Genomic DNA, 18493 nt, shown 5'->3' with positions numbered 1-18493 from the left:
CACCTACACACTGCTTGCGGTAGCCCCACCCACATGGTGCTTACTGTACAAATATGACCCAGTTGTGTCGTCAACCAGTTTGTTGGAATCTCACTTCTTGCACTTCAAGAAACTGGAAGGATGTCGGATAACAGATTTTGGTGGATAGACTGCAGGGAAAAAAGTACAATTGCTGGATCACCTCATCACCTCGCTCAACGCCTAGCAAATAGAGTGTCAGTTGTTGTTTTTTTGTACTATTGGTAGTCGTGTTTGCCAGGGAGTGTGATGTGTGTCTACCTTATGTGTAGAAACAATCAGACTGTCGGCACAGAGGACAAGGCTGCCGACAAGCGAAGAGCGCTACTGGACGAGAGAAGGCGCCGTCTGACTGAGAATCTTGAACGAGTGTATGAAGTGCGTCGGTCTCACGAGGAAAGACTTCAGCGAGAAAAGAAAAGCTTTCGAACAAATTTAGAATATCGCATGCAAACAGCAGTTGCGTATAGGGAAAAGAGATTGCGTCGTCTAGTGCTCTCCTGTGGCAAGGAAGTGAAGAGAGCGAAATACGTAGCAAACGAGAGGAAGAGGAGGCTGCAGTTCATGAATGCGGACGCGTGGTAATTGAGTGGGCTGCGCTCTGTTTAGTATCACTCTTCTGGAATTCTGCCAACATTTGTCTTCACTTCCTGTGTATTGTAGTTGCTTTCTTGATCAGGCTGTGCGGAAGATTCAACGTTGGTGGCGCCAGGTGTGGGTGAGAATTGCTCTGAGGACTTGCTCCGAGACGCTTCCTTCTCAACTCCTTCGAACCAAGCCTCCATTACAATTTGCAACTATTCAGCGTCTAATCACCTCGAAGGCTGCTTTGAAACCGACTAGGAGCCTGTTTGCCACTCTAAATAAAGTAAGTGCCATGTATGATCAGTTTTTTGGCTACCTAATATATTGCAGAAGTTAACATAACCTGACTGCTCCCTACTAACCAGTACTCCCTGCTAAAAATTGAACGGAAGTGGCTAGCGGTTTGCAGTCACAAGTGGATAGTGCATGCGCAATGACAACCGCTTCTGACGATTCCTCTGCATGATCACATACAGTCCGACAGTCACAAAGCAGAAAACAACATTGCACTTTTATACTGTGCTGAATGATCTAAATGGAGGCTGTAGGGTGAGAGGGAGCGAAGCGACTGGTGGGGTGGGAGCACCCAAGGGGCAGTATACTGTTCACCATCCTTGCGGCGTTGCCAACACGAAGTTGAGACAAAGTTGTAAGGGTGGTAGCACCCTCGGTGGAAGGAGCAGTCGACAGCCAATGTTACAAACAGTTCACGAGTCGTTAAACAGGAAGTGCCAGACCTCTAGCCTTCCAGTAGACGTTCAACTGCCAGACCGCTAGCCACTGTGTTTTCAATTTCCTCTCTGACAAACAGATAGTGAGCGGGAATAAGTCTGGCTACAGGGACTACATATTTAGTACTAGCTATGATCTTACGAACTCAACTATGTGTGAGTGAGAGTGTGCATGTCTCATGTGTATTTCTTCTTCTACTCAGACATGCATTCCGATTTGCCGATTACAATCATTCCGGAATGAAGAGAACAGTCATTCCAAATCGAAGACTTGTTCCACTCAAACCGCATTCCGGGTGTGTTGTCGAAGCGCGTGATGCCTGCACAATTGTTTCTGTACGTCTGTCCTCATGGCGGACAAGTTACTGCGCATGTATGGTTTGCGGTTTGGTCAAAACAAACAGGTATTCTTTTCATTCTCACACCTCTAGTAAACCAAACTGCAAACTAAACCGAGTAAACCGGTCAACGAAGTGGTTTACTTGGAATATAGGCAGATCATTCCGGAATGTGAATTGAAAGATTATTCCCGTATTCCTAGTATTCCGGAATGGTTTGAATGGGCAAATCGAATGCACCCCAGTCCGTTTTCACTTGTGTACATATATTACCCTGAATTGGGATAATATATCCATACATGTGGAATTGACGTTTGAACTTCTGAGTCTATGAGCATACAATCGTACTGCAGTAGTATGCACAAACGTGAAGTGTAGCATGCATGTTATTTACAGGACTTCGTTGCTAACGCGAGTTGCGAACTGCGGATAGATATTGTGTATGTAGATAAAGAATGATCTGAATTTAGACTGTAAAAGCAATAGACAAAGACATGCAAAATCTTTATACTCACGGATCTCTACTAGATGAATCTGCTGTCTAGACTGATGATAACAAATGTTTGAATCAATTTTAAGTTAACTCTAGTTGCAATGCAGTAGAACCTTGCTAATCCGAACAGCCCTTGTAAAGCCTTGTTTGGATTAGTGAAGTTGTTAGGATTGGCAAATATCCCAAACCACAGCCTTGGAGGTTCAGACCTTGCCTCTGACTCTGAGACCACTGGCACATTTACGTATATCTCTACACTATGTCATGTTTGTGGTAAAGGACACCACTGCAACGACTACATGTACTTCTAAATAATGTGACAGTCAGGATTTAAAATAGTCAGATACACACATTTGCTGAAAACTAGATAATTGTAACCCAGATCAGACTGCCAATAGGATCTGGGTATGCAAGGCAGGGGTCCGAAGGTAATTCGGATTAGCGAGTTTGGATTAGCAAGGCTCAACTGTCCAAGCTACTTTGAAATGATTATTACTTTGTAGCTTTCATTTAAAGTGTCACTCGACGGAGGTTCATGTATGACTAGTAGTATAGAGCTGAAGGAGTACTGTACAGTATGTTCTACTGCATGTGTAGAAAGAAAGAAACGTGTTTATCTGGTTACCGATCATGACAGGGTACAGAAAATTGTTTTGCTTATATACACTGCCATTCTTGTTAGACTACTAGCTAGGGATTGGCGTAGGCTTATTCTAATTTATTGCTGTCATAAACCCAAAGGCGAATGCTGTAGCTAAATCTCTTTTTAGAATTGGATTACTATGATGGTCATTTCCAAAGTTTATGCCTCGCTACATTGTTCATGAAAGAATTACTCTTTATATTGCATGTACCTACTTTATTATTCAAAATGATCTGCTACCATCTACACATGTCATCTATGACTGACTCTCATCGCTTGGTGTGGTGCTATAGCTCAGGTGGTTAGAGAGTCATCTTATGAAGTGAGTACATCCGGGGACCCATCAAGGTTGTCAGTTCAAGTCACAGTGATGACAAGCATTGGCATGATTTTCTTGGGTAAGAAATTTACACCCAATTGCCTGTCTTGACTCTGGAGTATAAATGAGTACCTGGTCTTTTTTTTACAAAGGCCCTCGACTGCGACAAAGTTCATCACCCACTGGGGTCTTGGGTTCCAGGTGGGATCGACTTCGGGTTCCCACACCACAGTTTGCGTCACAGTCAGGGCTCATGTGAGTACCTAGGCAGGCTCCAGGAGATTGCTTGACACAGCCCATAACTCCTGTGTAGTGCAGAGGAACCCAGCCATCTGGCTGGGGACGTGACTGTCTAACGACAACTCCTTATCCATTTGCCATTTTCCATTTTTGCCCATTGCTTAGGAAGGCTAAGTATGCTGCAAGCAAGACCATTTTTGTTATTATCTGTAATTATGTTAAACTCGAGCAAGTCTTCAAATCTATCCACGCAACACCTCTTTGGTTTTGGAAACAAATTAAAGTCCAGAAGGCTCTTGTCCAGTGAGTGTACAAGGGATGAGAAAGAACCTCCCACTCGTTTGAGGCCAAGAGTAGTTGGCGATGTGGCAACAGGCTTTGTCGTGAAGTATGTGTGGGCGTTGATGTCTGCAGAAGTTATCGTCATTGCTTCCTCAAAGCTGGTCGCGGTCTGTCCATGAAAACTCTTTTAGCAGTCCTTGTTTACTCTTTGTCTTGCTGCAGCATTATACGGAATCAGTACTCCTTTCCAATCATAGGCTATGATTACCATCGTCTTTAGTTTGCTTGCTGCTTGCCTGAACTTTTTTGGTCTAGGAGATGCCAGATACCGCCTTTCTGAAGACTGCTGCTTCAGCTCATGTTTGTACACCCTCAACCACGTCTCTTTTCTAGCTATGAGTCGTTTGAGAAATGAATTCAATTATCTTCCGTACCATAGTGAGCTAACATCTGGCAAGCAACAGTCACTTGTGTTCACTTCTGGTCGTCAGTCAGCATGTGTGGCACCCACTTGGCAGCAATCCTTCTGTAGCCGAGATGCGTTAATATGTGGATACAGGATAAATTTCCACCTCTTTTGCTACCTCTTTGCAGGTAAAAAGCTGATCTTGCTGCTCGTCAACAGCCAGAACATTTCTCTCCCCTTCCCCATTGATGTTTGAGGACGGCCCGATCGTTCGTCTTTAGTGGACTTCCTTTTCTAAATCTTTCTACCCATTTTCTCACTGTCCTGGCTGCTGGCACATGATCTTGCCAGACTTCAGTCAATGCAATGTGGATCTCCTTTGCTTTCTTGTCGCTCAGTATTTCAATTTTGATGTATGCCCCTACTCTTGTTCAGTCACTCCGGCATGACAGAAAACGCATCTCTTTTAATCACACTATACCGAGCTGCTACTAACCTAAATTCAGCTGAAATTGCTATGGGTAATGACATATAGGTAACTAATTTTGTTTTTTTGGGGCGGCAGATACACAAAACATTCTAAATGAAGATTTGAGGAGAGGTTCGCACGAATCTTTGAAGTGACCGTTAAATCTGTGTGTGCAAAGGCTTCATTAGTACTGCTTACGGCACTGGTTTGGATGTTTCAATTGGCTGAAAGTTCCAGGCAAACCCAATTCGACACGCATACATATATTACCTTGATTCAGGATAATATGCACACATGTGAGAACATGTACTAGGCCCTCTTTTCCAGCAGTCCACGAGGGCTCGGGTACAAAGCTAATGGCATAATGTGGGCGCATAATGCCATCGGATTGGGTTCTTCCAACCTCTTTCAGAATTGGACACTCCAGGCTGTGTTATAAGACTTAATAGTATTGGATGCACTCAACACTTGATATAAGGTGTGTGTGTGTGTGTGCATGCATGCGTGTGTGTGTGTGTGTGTGTGTGTGTGTGTGTGTGTGTGTGTGTGTGCATGCATGCGTGTGTGTGTGTGTGTGTGTGTGTGTGTGTGTGTGTGTGTGTGTGTGTGTGTGTGTGTGTGTGTGTGCTCATGCATGTGTGTGTGTGTGTGTGTGTGTGTGTGTGTGTGTGTGTGTGTGTGTGTGTGTGTGTGTGTGTGTGTGTGTGTGTGTGTGCTCATGCATGTGTGTTGGTCTCTTCTATAAATTTCTGCATTTGCCAAAATATGGTCTTGTCAATATTTTGGTAACCGTCCCGTCCTCTTCAAGAAACAGGTAACATCTGCAGTGCACAAAAACATGTTCATATTCCTATTCTTTACCTACATTAAAGTCACACTCTGGAGATATGCGCTAGGCCACTGGCTCCACCTTCGCTCACTAATGGAAATCCATACTAACCAAGTTGGATATCTGGGCGCTATCTCAGAGCAAACTAGACAGATGTACATTAACAACGTTTCATAACTTAAGAACTGACGGGGGTTTTCAAGAATTTCATCTGCCAAGTAAAGCATTTTTTGGCACATGATCAGATCACATGAGCCTTGCTCACACCATTACATTTCCGGAAAGGGTCTCTCTGTTGTTTCTGCTGTTGCAAGCATGGTGGAAACCGTCTTGCTACTTTCAAACCGTCTAGAGACTGACTTTTTGTGCGATTTAGTTTTGTCCAGCAACATTTGAGAGTATCGGTGTTTTGAGAGATTATTTGGCATTGAAGGCAATGGACGCTGTCGTCGATCGTGTTCTAACAATTTATGAGGCTCTTGTCCCTACTATGCAGAAACACTTTTGCGAATGCCCTTGATCACTGGACCTCGCTATTTCGGTTGTGCACTACGCTGTGCACTAGACGCTGCACTGTTTTCCAGAGTGTGCCTTTAAACAGACAGATGACATAGCCAGAATTGAGAGTCAGACTCTTACCAACTGTAATTGCTCACTTGAGCATTGCCTTTCTTGCTGAAAAAACTCTTCGAGTACAAGTCTGTCAACACACTGTTGTTTACCTGCCTTCGAACTTATGTTATACTAGATGAGATCTCGTTCTTCGCTTGGGCTGATTAGATTATTGATTGTTAGTTAAGATCCTGTTGAATGCAAACGAAAATGCAACAGAATGTCTTGTTCCGAGAAATTAGCAGCGAGTTCCCATTCAGAGATATATATCCTGCAGCAGAAACTTGGAAGTCATATGCAGTTAGGAAGTCATAGTCAGTTACTTACCCATCTGTATAGTCGCTTCCCCGTATATGTACCAAGCCACATCTCATCTTGCAGCCATTTTGGCAGTCCCGTTAGATGTCGTCACTTCGAAGACGTTGCCACTGTTGCAGGGAACAGGTGTATCAAACATGGCAGCTATTCGACGCATGCACACAGGCAAATGGAGGTAGGCATATTTTCCAAAGACCTGGATATACTAAAAACATATATTGCCTTGTTTGACGTCGCTGGCAATAAGCGACACGCTCTGTGCCGTCCGAGGTCAGGAATGGAGAGTATAAATTTGGTGGAGATCCAATGTGCCGTTCCAGAGTAATTTGCATGTGAGTGGACACGGGTTCAATCGGCAGGAAATCATGTTCCAATAGAACTCTAGAAGACAACAACAGTTTCACTGTCAAGCTCCTTAGATTTGTCGTGCGTGAGCCAAATTTTTGGTGGCCTTCGACTTGCCGTTTGGAACAATGCTCTTACAGACAGATACACAGACTGACAGACAGCTTTCCTTTATATATGTATCTGGGAGTGCAGTAGCACTTCCTAAGTAGGGATGGCACCTGTAGTTAGTATTAATCCCAATTTTCACTTTTATCTATACATATACATATATATTATTTATATATAGGCATATACATATATTATAGTAAATTAGATAACAGTTGGCTACATGTTTATATGTATGTGTACTTGCATTTATATGGATGGATTTAGTGTATATGTTATGTGCAAAACATAGATATGGACAAGCCATGGATTTCTAGTTTTTCTGCATAATTTGAAAGTTAGGGTTAATATTAGGGTTATGGTTAAGGTTAGGGTTAGGTATGCATGGTTTGTATTAGCAATCTGTGGTTTGTACAGGAAATCCATGGATTATACGGGGCAGTCCATGGATTGCCCAAATCTGCGCTTTGTGCAGAACATATACATGTGTATCTATGCACCTATATATATACAAAACTAATGTATATGTACTGTTGTTTAAGATGAATGTGGCATTTGCAAGCCCTGCTAGTGCTAGGATTTTTCTTTCTGCTTTTGCCATCTGCAACTTTCCAAGTATTGCTCTTGGTCAGAATGGTGGGCTCAAGGAGACAGTACGTTTTGTTGAATTAAGCAAGTATGAGTAATTAAGGTCATAGCTTTGTGTTTCATGCTTACCAGAATCTAGAAGCACTGGCTGCTGCAATTGTGCACTGTTTCCGACTTCTTCTGAAAGGATTCCATCAAAGTCGTGTCATTATTCTTATTCTAGTGTTGAAATGATTGTCTCACTTCGTTGCTATTGTCTTATAGATATTGAATCATTTGTCTTTCTTTGGCAACAGTACATTGCTGCTTTTGATGAATGGAAGAAAGCTGACAAGCAACGTCTTATTTTGGAGTTGTGTGCTTTCTGGAAACAAGCAGAACAGTTGAAACGTAGCATACTGGGCAATAATTCACTGCAGACTGATGCTCAGGTGACTGTAGTTCAAGACATTGATCACAGGATGCAGCAGCTGGAGCAAGATCTGAGACGTCTAGGGGGATGGGTGAGCTTGTTTAGTGTCATAAAGTAGAGTATAACTTCAAATGGCTCTGTCAAGGACACAATGCGAGCTGTGCAAATGGAGAGTGGTGCTTCATCTCAAGAGATCGATGTATTATTAGTAATTGAAACAGTTTGTAGTTGTCAATATATGTTTGACTGCATTTCTATATTAACCAGAAACCTGAATTGCCTCAAATCCTCAGTGAGCATACAGTTGATCAATCTGTCACAGCAGAGGGCAATAGCACTATATTTAAAAAAAAACTAGAAGGAGCCATTGAAAAGATGATGTTGACTCATGAGTTAAATGTCAATGCTTCCTTTAAGCTGGAGCCTCATAAGCCACCAGGAGGAAGGTCTGTTTTAGTCCGTTATATCTGTACAGATAATGTAATACTTGTGTAAACATGACTCGTTAAATTGGATGCTTTATAGTTTAGAGGAACTGGTCACTGGTGCAGTGCACAAGGCATTCTGGGAAAGCTTGCAGGGACAACTAGACAAGAATCCACCTGAGTATCACCAGGCGCTTGGTCTATTAGCAGAAGTGAAACAGGTTTGTTTCATAGCAATGAGTTACATTTGGTTTGATGGACATTACAGGGACACCGGACCTAACGATATGTGTAAAAGTGCACATGCACATGTGCTGATATAGTCCCCAATTGTAATCACTTTCCTACACCACTGCTCTGTACATGACATGAAGATCCCTATCTTATGTGTAATATTTACAAAATATGTGAAAGTGGTTTTTAGAAGTTTTCTCACTTTGTAGCTACCATATAAGCTTAAAGAAGCCCTGTGGGGCTTATTTCTTTCAGAGTGTGGGGCTTATTCATTTATGGGTAACATGCCAACCGCTTCCTAAGCGATATTTCTTGCTTGGTTGCCCAACAGCTTGAAGGTCTGTTTTTACTCTGCCATTCCCTCATCGTTTTCTCATTCTTCACACCATGTTCCTGTGCTGCCGCCTGGTTTCCAACTACTTTCGCCTTCTCAACAACCTTCAGTTTTTCTTCTAAAGTATAGCGATGCAACTTCTTTCCTCTATGCGATTTTAACGGTTTGAATGTTTCCTCGTTTATAGCTAAAAGTATACCTGTTTCCAGGTCTCTCATACAAAGTGTGCACGTAGTCTTGCTAACATAACAACCCCGTCCTACAAGGCTTATTTGCGATGCGGACTTATTTCTTTCAACCAGTTGTGGATGCGGAGCTTATTTATGCTGTGGTCTTATTTGAGCTTACACGGTATTGAGACAGCATCATCGATCATTAGAAATGACCAAGAATGATTGCATGCAGTGGTCAAATATGTGATGGCTGAATGGAATATTGAAGAGTAGGTTATATGAAAATAGAAAACTCACAAGACATTTCATTACATACAGAAAGGTCTGTATTTATATTCAGTAGACTTGTAATCAGGACACTTGATGAAGATTAACAGATAATTTGAATGGTTTGTTGGGAACTAATTTTGTTGTTTAAATGTGATGTATACTTAGGACACTGGCAGTTGTCAGGCTTGGTATTTCATTATACACAGAAGGTCTATTCTGGAAGTCTCCTAATGAACACAGACAAGCTTTACTGTACTGGCAGTCTGCTTATTTTGCCATCCAGGCATGACGATGGAGAGTATCACAGTACCCTGTGTAAAGGGATTGATTTGGTTTGGGGGCGTGGTCAGATTTTAGACCTTCAGAAATCATCTTAAAGGTGAAGGGTCACAGTCGGACATGCACACTGCATCACTTTGAAAAGGGTGCACTTTTTCAAACACTTAGTAACCACGAGGACTTACACGCTCTAGTTTGCACTGAAGGCAAAGCTGATTGCATGCATGAAATCTGTTTATAGCCTGAATTGGAACGATCAAGTTGTTGCAGTATGATGTTGTATTAGACCGTGTGTGGTAACTATATTCTAGCATACAAGCTCACCAATGATGAGCTGCATCTGAATGTCCAACACACTGCACTACCTTGGAAGCATGCAGTGCAAAAAGACCATCATACAAAAAAGGTTTTGAGGCATGCATGCACATAATCATGACCCAGGTGCATTAATGAAGGGGAGTCGACTGTATCTGGAAACCAGAAGTTGTCACTAGCATCAGGGCTGCCCAAGTTGAAGTGTACTTGGCACTGTGCATACTTTGACTTGAGGGACACTTCCACGCATACTGGTAAAATATGTATGTAGGTATGACTGGTAAAGTCTGTAAAGTGTGTGTATGACAGACGTAGTCTGCATCTCAGGGCTGGAGTCACTAGACCTCCTTTTACTTCTGGAAGTCAACCGTTCTTTGCTTTGACATATTGACATACCTATACTTGTGCGTTGTAATCAGTAATGGGCATGCCAAAACATTGCTAAAATCTTAGCGCTGCTTTGGCACTGCAAAAATTGGCTTGGCGCTAAGTTACCAGCACCATAGCGCCAGATGGGCACCCCTGTGTAAGCATGCTACTGCATCTATTCAATATCAATACATGTGCTGTATAGATGTCAATTAGTTGGCTACACTTAGGGCGCGTTTCCACTAGTGCCTAAACCGGTTTAACAAGTGGTTTAAGCTAAACTGGTTTAAGAATTCACTTGTTTCCACCTGCACTAAACCAGTTCTATTTTAAACCTAAACCGCTTTCCTAAACCCACTTCAAAGTAGGTTTAGCAAAGTGGTTTAGGTTTAACTGTCACGTGACAGTAGCCACTTGTTTAGATGGCTTCCCACAATGTCGTATTGATGATATTGACTATTTTGCTGGGATAGGATTGCCCTAAAAGATGTAAGGGTCGTTAACTAGGGGAAAGAAATCAGTAGCTATGGAGAGAGACAAGACGGTGTCCTTGGTCATCGTCATGCAAATTCCTACTAGCAGATGTTGAATCAGTGAAAACCAACAGTTGCTCTGACTCGGCGTCAAAGCAGCCCAATACTTCGAAATAAGGCGTTCCTAGACTGTTTGTTTTGCACATCCCGAATGTGCAAGTTACTAGTGGAAACAGTCGCTTTCTTGAACTGGTTTAGTTCTTAAACCCATTTAAGCTAGACTAGTTTAAGGTGCAGCTAGTGGAAACACGGCCTTATCTCCTGATCGGTGATTGTAAGAGCAGAATTTGCAATTACATTTTATATGAGGGTCAAAACGGTCGCTAGTCAGTGATACCACAATATTACAAAGTGATTGTTCTATTGTCAATGTCATCATTTAGCTACAAGTAACTTGTAGGTGTAGATGTAAAAATGGCATGTGCAGGTAATGTCTACTACAAATCTGTTTTATTCGACTTTTCTGAAATTGCACAGTAAATAATATCTGAACTGTACATGTGCACAAGCACGAAATGCCAAGTGTAAGGTTTTACAGTGATGCAGTTACATGTCATGTAGGGTTTACTAGAGCTGATACCACCACACCATTCCACAATGAAGGATGAAGTCAATCAAGTGTTGGATTATGAACTCGTCAGTCAACAAGCACAACATGGCATCCTCAACATAGGCAGCTATGCTGACTTCATTGTCTCTGTTTTACTTTGCTTGTGTTCACCAGAAAGAGACGAAACTGTCAAGTCACTGCTTTTGTACAAAGGCAATGTGGTAGAGCTTTTTAAGTGAGGACTTCATTCAGTAGAATGCAGTATATATTAATTTTCACTAACGTTAATGCCAGGAATGTCTTCAAAGTGCTGGAACAACTGAAACTTGACTTGGCCAACTTTCAGTTACAAATGATTAAGCCTCACTTACGACTTAGAGCAGCCGAACATGAACGGGAAAAGTTTCAGGAATTTCTTGAAATAAGCCAAGGTCAGTGCCACACAGATGTGGCTACAGCTATTATGTATCTGTGTATGATGTTGTTGTTACAGGAGACTTGCGTGCTACAAAGAAATGGCTTAAAATAGCTAAAAGAGAAAGGAATGCATCAAAGATGATTAACCACGAAAATATCATCGCTGCTGCTATGGCAAACCTGCTCTTTTGGCCTGATCAGGAAGACTATCCAGAGGTACATTTTTAAAATTAAAACACAAATGGTCACCTGTTTGATGAGGATAACGATGTTTACGATGATGTGTAGACATGGCAGTTTGATGTTATACGGTTGAAGACAATGCAATCAGAGTTTTACTCTTTGGTTTCTCTTTGTGCGTGTATGACAGTTGCAGCAAGTTCACCGCTTGGGCAGCCACTGCAAAGGGACAAGGACCTATTGGACCATTTGAAAAGAGATCTTCTGTGTGTTCTCAGGGGAAGAAAAGAAATGTCAGGAATCAAACTAACTATATTCAGACTCTATAACAATAGACTTTGTTGTTGTGAGTCTAGAAATTTAAAAGAAGTTTCATCTAATGTGGCAGAACAAGTGAAAGCTGTGCTGCTGCAATGGCGAAACAACCATCAGCTACCTCCTCCATCACCAACTGCTGGAAGTAACCTTTATCAGCTTGTCAAAGCAACATTTTGTCCACAACACCCTGTTTTTCAGCTGTTATGTCAGTACCATTACTATGTCTGCTTACATAAAAAAATGACTGTTGTAAACCTATGATGTGTTTGTCTCTGATTGGCAGTATCACGACTGAAGCCTCTAGTTGAAGATATTGTTTACATGAATCCAAGAGAATCTACTTGGCAGGCTCCTCCTGGTCTGTTACTCTGCTCCACAGAATTACTACTGGTTATGGAAGAGTTTCACCACCTTGTACGCCATAATTGTCAAGTGTTCGACCCAACTTACAGAGCACTGTTGGACCATTCTGCTGAATGATATATTCTTTATTGGTCTGTTTTTGTTTATTTTTGGTGATGATACAGATGACATGTTGTCAACTTGTGTGTCCCCTAACTACAGTGTATGCAAATGTATGAATGACCAGTAGACTGTAGTAGTGGTCTTTCTAAAGATATCTATTTATAATAACTAACCACAGAAAGCAAACGTTTGACTTGAGCTTAGCGATTGCTCTAGGTATCTACATTTAGTAGAGCACATGCTCAGGTTTCAGGCTAATTGCTTGTATATTCAAATATCTAGTCCATGTGAGAAAAGGATATCCTATGTCTTAATTAAAAGGAAATATTAAAGGCATCCACACAACTACCAGCCAACTTTTAGGAATGGCAATCACTAGAATACCTATCATTAACTAACTAATCAACTGAGCTGTAAACACGCACAACAACAAGGGTTTGCCATGCGTACGTTTGTCCCACCGTGGTGTCATCAGTGTCATCATTATCGTATATTTCAAGTGACATTGCTAAAGTAATGACATAACATTGTAGCATGTTATTTAATAATTTCAAAGGTACATTATCCCAATTGGAGATACTGATGAAATTAGTGTTAATGAGACTTGTGCGACCCCTTATAGGGAAAAAGTAGGCTCAAATATACGGTATTATAGACAACTAAGTCATCCCACAGCTTAGATCACATGTTATCATTGTCGTCCTCATTGTAGGAATGGCACAAACCACTAGTCAAGCAGACAACTGTTTCTTTCAAAAAGACAACTCTTGTCAAATTGAAACACATTAATAGGATCCAGAACACGAGTCTACATTGATGAATATTTATTGTATGTAAGACATCCCATGACAGACAATCATCTCACAAAGCAACTTGATTTTAGAAACTTTTCATAACAGAATAAAGTGACTCTAATAGTGGAAGATCAGTTATTTATTATAATTAGCAACAAGCTGTTTGACAATTTTGTGTAATGCATACAATAGGTACAACAGAGTCACCTCACAAATCAACTGTAATTAATTAATCAAAAAGAAGACTCAATCCAGACATATGAGAAGACCTTGTCACAATAGTTAGATTAGTGGGCTTCTGCTAGCAGTAAGTAACACCCAGAAATTTTGGCCCAATTGTTGAGGCATTCAATTAATTAAGGCATTCTATAAAGCTGGTGCTGTTTCGTTCCCGATCATGGCAATCAACTTTCCTATTGGCACAGCATAAACTAATCGAAGATACTAAGAGCTACTGTACAGTACAAATCTACACTAGCAAACTACTACTACATACTCTAAACATTACAAGCAAGTTGCTGACAACCAACAGATATTTGTTCATGTTACAAATCCATAGTCTATGAGTGATACCAAGTACCATCATGTTGTCACTGGTCATTTCCATCATTGGGCACAAACGATTCATACTGGACCTACCATATACAACCCTTAAATACTCACAACATTAGCTTGACAATACTTACAGTAGGTGGAAGATCAACTCTAGTCTCATCCACAGCATGGTTTTCATTATATGAACCATAGCTAGATGTATTACCACTGAAATAAACATTACCATAGTACATATATACTGGCATGAGATACGTATGGAACGCCAAACGTGACTCTGTTATGAGAATATTTTTGTGAGACAAGAATATATCTTTGTGAAACAAGAACATTTTTGTGAGACTACCACTAACCACCATTTCATCTCACAAAAATGTTCTCATCTTAAAAATATTCTTGTTTCACAAAAAATATTCTTGTCTCACAACAAATATAAAAAACATAATAAAGGCACGTTTGGTTTTCCATAGACATGACTACAACTGCTTTACTTGTTGTCATCATGAACAGTAAGAGGCATTCTTTCTGTGTCCTGGTATTCATGTTCTCTAAAACACCACAATGTCAAAGCCTTCAAAATGTACATTATAGCAGAAGTTGTCACTACTGTTTCAACTTTTTCAGCAAATGGCAACCACAGCTGATCACAATTACAAACATGACCGAAGTTGTCATAGCAGCACCACACAGTATAATCAGGCTCAAACTTGAAGATACATAAAATATAATAACAGTAACAGTGTCAGCAATATAGCTGTTACTACGAGATGATTCATATATGCTCATACATGCCATTGTCACAAATTGATGTTCGAGCTTCAACGTACAACTACCAACATAATTACAGACAATTATATTTAAACAACAGTTATGAACTTCTATTCTAACCTCGTGTAAACCTTGGCAATGCAAAGCTTGTGCAATTTGATGCAGATGTTCTCTTCCCTTATCAAATCCACTAATTGCCTGGTTAACTAGATCCTATTAACAACAGAAAGACATTCATAATAGCAACAAAGCCAACCTGAGAGAGTTACATACAACTTGGGATGCATTTTCAACTTGCTCCTTTAGCTCAGTTAGCAAACTTTCTATCTCCTCTGAAGCCTCAAAAGCCGCATTTAACTCCTTGTTGATATCAAGCACAGTGACCAGGTTGTAACGAAATCAGACAACAATAAACAAAACACCTCTTGAAAAGGACTCTCATACTGTTCAGAGCAGCAAACATAATACTCAACTGTGTCTAGATAAACAAAATAAGTTCAGCTAAGTTTCAATTCAGTGACTATATATAGATCCAATATTAATATTCCCTACATAAAAATTAGCAAAAATTGTTAAAAAGTGTTGACACGGCTCTCGTAGCTATAATTAGATACGCGGTATAACAACTGGCTTACTCCAGTTCTGATAATCTTTCTTCAGAACTAACATCTCAAGCAGTAAATTGTTGGTGGTCCTATTTCTATTTGTGACCAACCATGTACTAGGCTATTATAGTGCATGTGCAATAAAACGTACCCCACTTGCAGCAGCTGCATGTGTACACAGATTGCATACACAACCAATGACAAACATTAGGAAACATTAACAGTCATCTTGTCAATACAAAACATACGGGAAAAGCTACTATTTCACGGTTACAAGGGCAGCTCAATCTGATGAAATACTGTGCACAAAGTCACTCAATTAAGCTGTTCACCTAGCGAGGTGAGGCATACCTAGTTTGTCTGAATTAGTCCGTAAAACTATCAAAGAGATTTAGTCACAAAGATTTCTCAGCTTGAACACTATTGTATTCATGCACCACTAAAGTCTTACAAAAACAGTTTGCTTAAAATAATATAAAGCATAGTATAATTAAGGTGCTGGACTACCACAAACCAACTTTGGTTTCAAATTTTAGATCTCCTAATTCTTGTGAACATGACAAGATCAAGAAGTTCAAACGTTCACAAGAAACAGGCAAACTTGCTTAAGTCAACAAATTAATTTTTTCAGTCAATCTCTTATCTCTATTGCATGTTGAGTTATAAGATGAAGACTTTGGCTAAAATGCCCTTTCAATAGCTATGCTACAACAAATCACTACTAAATACAGTCAAATCTCAAACTTCAAACATCAACGTCATACCCGGATATAGACAATGTTATTGTCTCGATGTATAAACAATCAATGGTTATGACACTTTAGCATGAAAGAAATCTCAAGTTTGCTGGTAGTGGGCAACAAAAAAATTAAAAACTAGTTTTAGCTATGAGCTATAAAAACCAACTTTGTAAAGTCATGTGACTAAGTAACATACTTAAGAGACTTGAGCATTGCCAGTTTGAGTGCATAGTTCTGTGACTTACAAGGTCCGCTAATAATGTGTCGTGCTTCCTGTGCCATCAACTTGGTCCAATCACAGAGCAGTACGTATTCTTGGTTGTACATGGAAACTGTGATATATTGTGTTTGCCTAATGGTTATAATATAGTTGCGTATGCATGCATTGGGCACGTGCATCTGGTGTGCACATGCACTGTCATATACATTATATCAGCGACATTGAGGACTGAGAGAGTTCAGTTTTAGTTGAGCGATGAAATTAGATTCACAGTCAACTATAATTTGAGTTGTGTTACGCACATGGTGTAACAAATGGCAACTAAAATTAAGGATGTGATTCAAACACACACCAGCAAAAAAGCACAATGGATTAGCAATGGGATTTCTGGCATTACCAGCTACAGGAGCAGTAAGAGACTTTGACCAGGATAATGAACGATTTTCAGTCTACAATAAGAATGTAGGATAAACACTGAAAAACATGTCCTATGTTTCTGAGCTTGCTGGGAGCTAAAGACTAAATGTGCATTCAACATTCTACTCACACCAGGGCCAAACAGCAAAATGGCTTTGGAGAAACTTGCAGGAGTGTTACGAAATCATGCATTTTGACCCAATGTCATCTATAATTGCCCACCATGCAATTTCATTCCTATTGTTGACAACCGAAACATGAAGAAACAATTTGCATATAAGTGATTGAATTGAAGCACTTGGCAAATCATTGCTTCGGTGACTTCCTTGATGATGTTCAATGATGATAACAAAAGGAATTTACTCAAAAAGGCAATTTCTTATAGAAGAGAAGCTAACTTTTGAACAAGCCGTTTACATAGTACAACAAATGGAGGGCGCACAAAGGAATATGAAAGATTTACAAAAATGTTGGCAAATGTGTTTCGAGACTGTTAGTCGAATAACTTAATCTGTCACACAATGTACGCCAAATGTCAACACTGGTCGGCAAAATCATAGAAATTCCAATTGTCGGTTCAAGACTGTCTTCATGTGGTAAAAGGGAGCATATTACACCTGTGTGTTCATACATGTCAAAGTCAACATTCAGTTTCTAAACTGAAATCCCGAAATACCAAGAATCATGCAACGACATAGAATCAAGTAAATCAAATGAGAATGCTAGTTGGTGAGAGGAAGATTATCAAGAACAGGAGTTTTATGAACACATGGAAGTCGTTAGTCAGTCACCAAGTATTCAAGAGTACGTTTGATTACTGAAAGCCATTGGCAATTACTTACACATTGAAGGAAACCTTCAAAACGAAGAGAGACCATTCTGTGTCAGTCAATCATGTCTCAAAACACTTGGAAGTCCACATTTTCTTAACTCAAACTCAACAACGTAAGAGTGACAGTTCATACACATTCGAGTGAGACATTATCGGTTCTTGGGCAAGGTGACAGTAAACAACGAAGGTAAGAGGTGGTATTCCCAATACTGATAATCGAAGGTTCTGGTCCCAGTTATGAAAGTCAATTAGCCTGTTTACAGTTTCATCTAAGCAACAGTGTGTAGACATTTTGTTAGATGAATATCCTGATGTTAATTGTGTACGTACCATAAAAGTATAAAAAGTAATAACCCATAAAAAGTTGAAACATGTCTGCAAAGAACACAGAACCAGCAACTAGTGGCTGTTGCAAAATTAAAATCATCTACTAGTATATGAAGTGTCTTTAAGAATAAAAATAAATAAACTGACAGTGGCAAACGTCTATGCTACCGATAGTAAGTAATAACCACTTTTGAGTATCATTGTTTTTAAAAGCTTTTGTCTCAAAAAATAACTATTTATATATATATATATATATATATATATATATATATATATATATATATATATATATATATATTAGATCCATGCCCCGTCCTTCGTACAGGCAAGATACTGTAGTGCTCTGACAGAAGACACAGTCTCAGCGGGGGTGTGGACACGTCACATGCAATCTTTGTTGCGAGGTCCCGGATGTGCTGAATGAATTTGAATCTTGCTCTTCGCACTTGTTTCGATAGAAATCAACACACTCCCGTGTAGTGCTTGCTGCAGAAAATGTGTACATTGAATTTAGTGCAAATGCAATCAGAAGTTGGAGAGAAATGAAAGTGCTAGAAAAGTAAGTTCCATCGGCAAGAAATAATTGATTGCTCCAAGATTTACGAAGGACGACAACACGTACGGTCTACACAGGACTGGT

General features: G+C 40.2%; 2 protein-coding genes across 4 annotated transcripts in view; one reads left to right on the top strand and one right to left on the bottom strand.

Annotated features, from left to right (window-relative positions):
- Window positions 1-34: 34 nt before the first annotated feature.
- On the top strand, window positions 35-12796 carry LOC134183889 (T-complex protein 11-like protein 1). Of its 2 annotated transcripts, XM_062651456.1 has the most exons (16): window positions 35-215; window positions 291-599; window positions 682-886; window positions 7279-7389; window positions 7457-7523; window positions 7589-7827; window positions 7882-7935; window positions 8004-8028; window positions 8095-8182; window positions 8262-8382; window positions 11230-11453; window positions 11513-11649; window positions 11712-11851; window positions 11924-12108; window positions 12172-12338; window positions 12417-12796. In XM_062651456.1, the coding sequence occupies exons 1-16, from the start codon at window positions 121-123 to the stop codon at window positions 12611-12613; spliced, it is 2364 nt and encodes a 787-aa protein (XP_062507440.1). In that variant the 5' UTR covers window positions 35-120; the 3' UTR covers window positions 12614-12796. The 2 variants fall into 2 exon arrangements, with proteins under 2 accessions (XP_062507440.1, XP_062507439.1); XM_062651455.1 differs by having other exon boundaries at window positions 8004-8182.
- A 980-nt stretch (window positions 12797-13776) lies between these two features.
- The window catches only part of LOC134184964 (protein tweety homolog 2-like), a 25676-nt gene continuing 20959 nt past the window's right edge, over window positions 13777-18493 (bottom strand). The window contains exons 7-14 of one of the 2 annotated variants that reach the window (XM_062652739.1): window positions 15135-15190; window positions 14986-15072; window positions 14833-14925; window positions 14733-14773; window positions 14552-14650; window positions 14436-14492; window positions 14079-14154; window positions 13777-14027 (exon numbers count right to left, since the gene is read on the bottom strand). In XM_062652739.1, coding sequence (XP_062508723.1) covers window positions 13983-14027; window positions 14079-14154; window positions 14436-14492; window positions 14552-14650; window positions 14733-14773; window positions 14833-14925; window positions 14986-15072; window positions 15135-15190 — 554 coding nt within the window. In that variant the 3' untranslated portion in view covers window positions 13777-13982. The remainder of the gene's footprint in view (window positions 14028-14078; window positions 14155-14435; window positions 14493-14551; window positions 14651-14732; window positions 14774-14832; window positions 14926-14985; window positions 15073-15134; window positions 15191-18493) is intronic. The other variant, XM_062652740.1, reaches the window with a different exon arrangement.

The sequence above is a fragment of the Corticium candelabrum genome, chromosome 9 (genome assembly GCF_963422355.1).
Source record: "Corticium candelabrum chromosome 9, ooCorCand1.1, whole genome shotgun sequence".
Classification (NCBI taxonomy): domain Eukaryota; kingdom Metazoa; phylum Porifera; class Homoscleromorpha; order Homosclerophorida; family Plakinidae; genus Corticium; species Corticium candelabrum.
The sequence above is the reverse complement of the archived record's forward strand: the minus strand, read 5'-3'. Positions and strand labels throughout refer to the sequence as shown.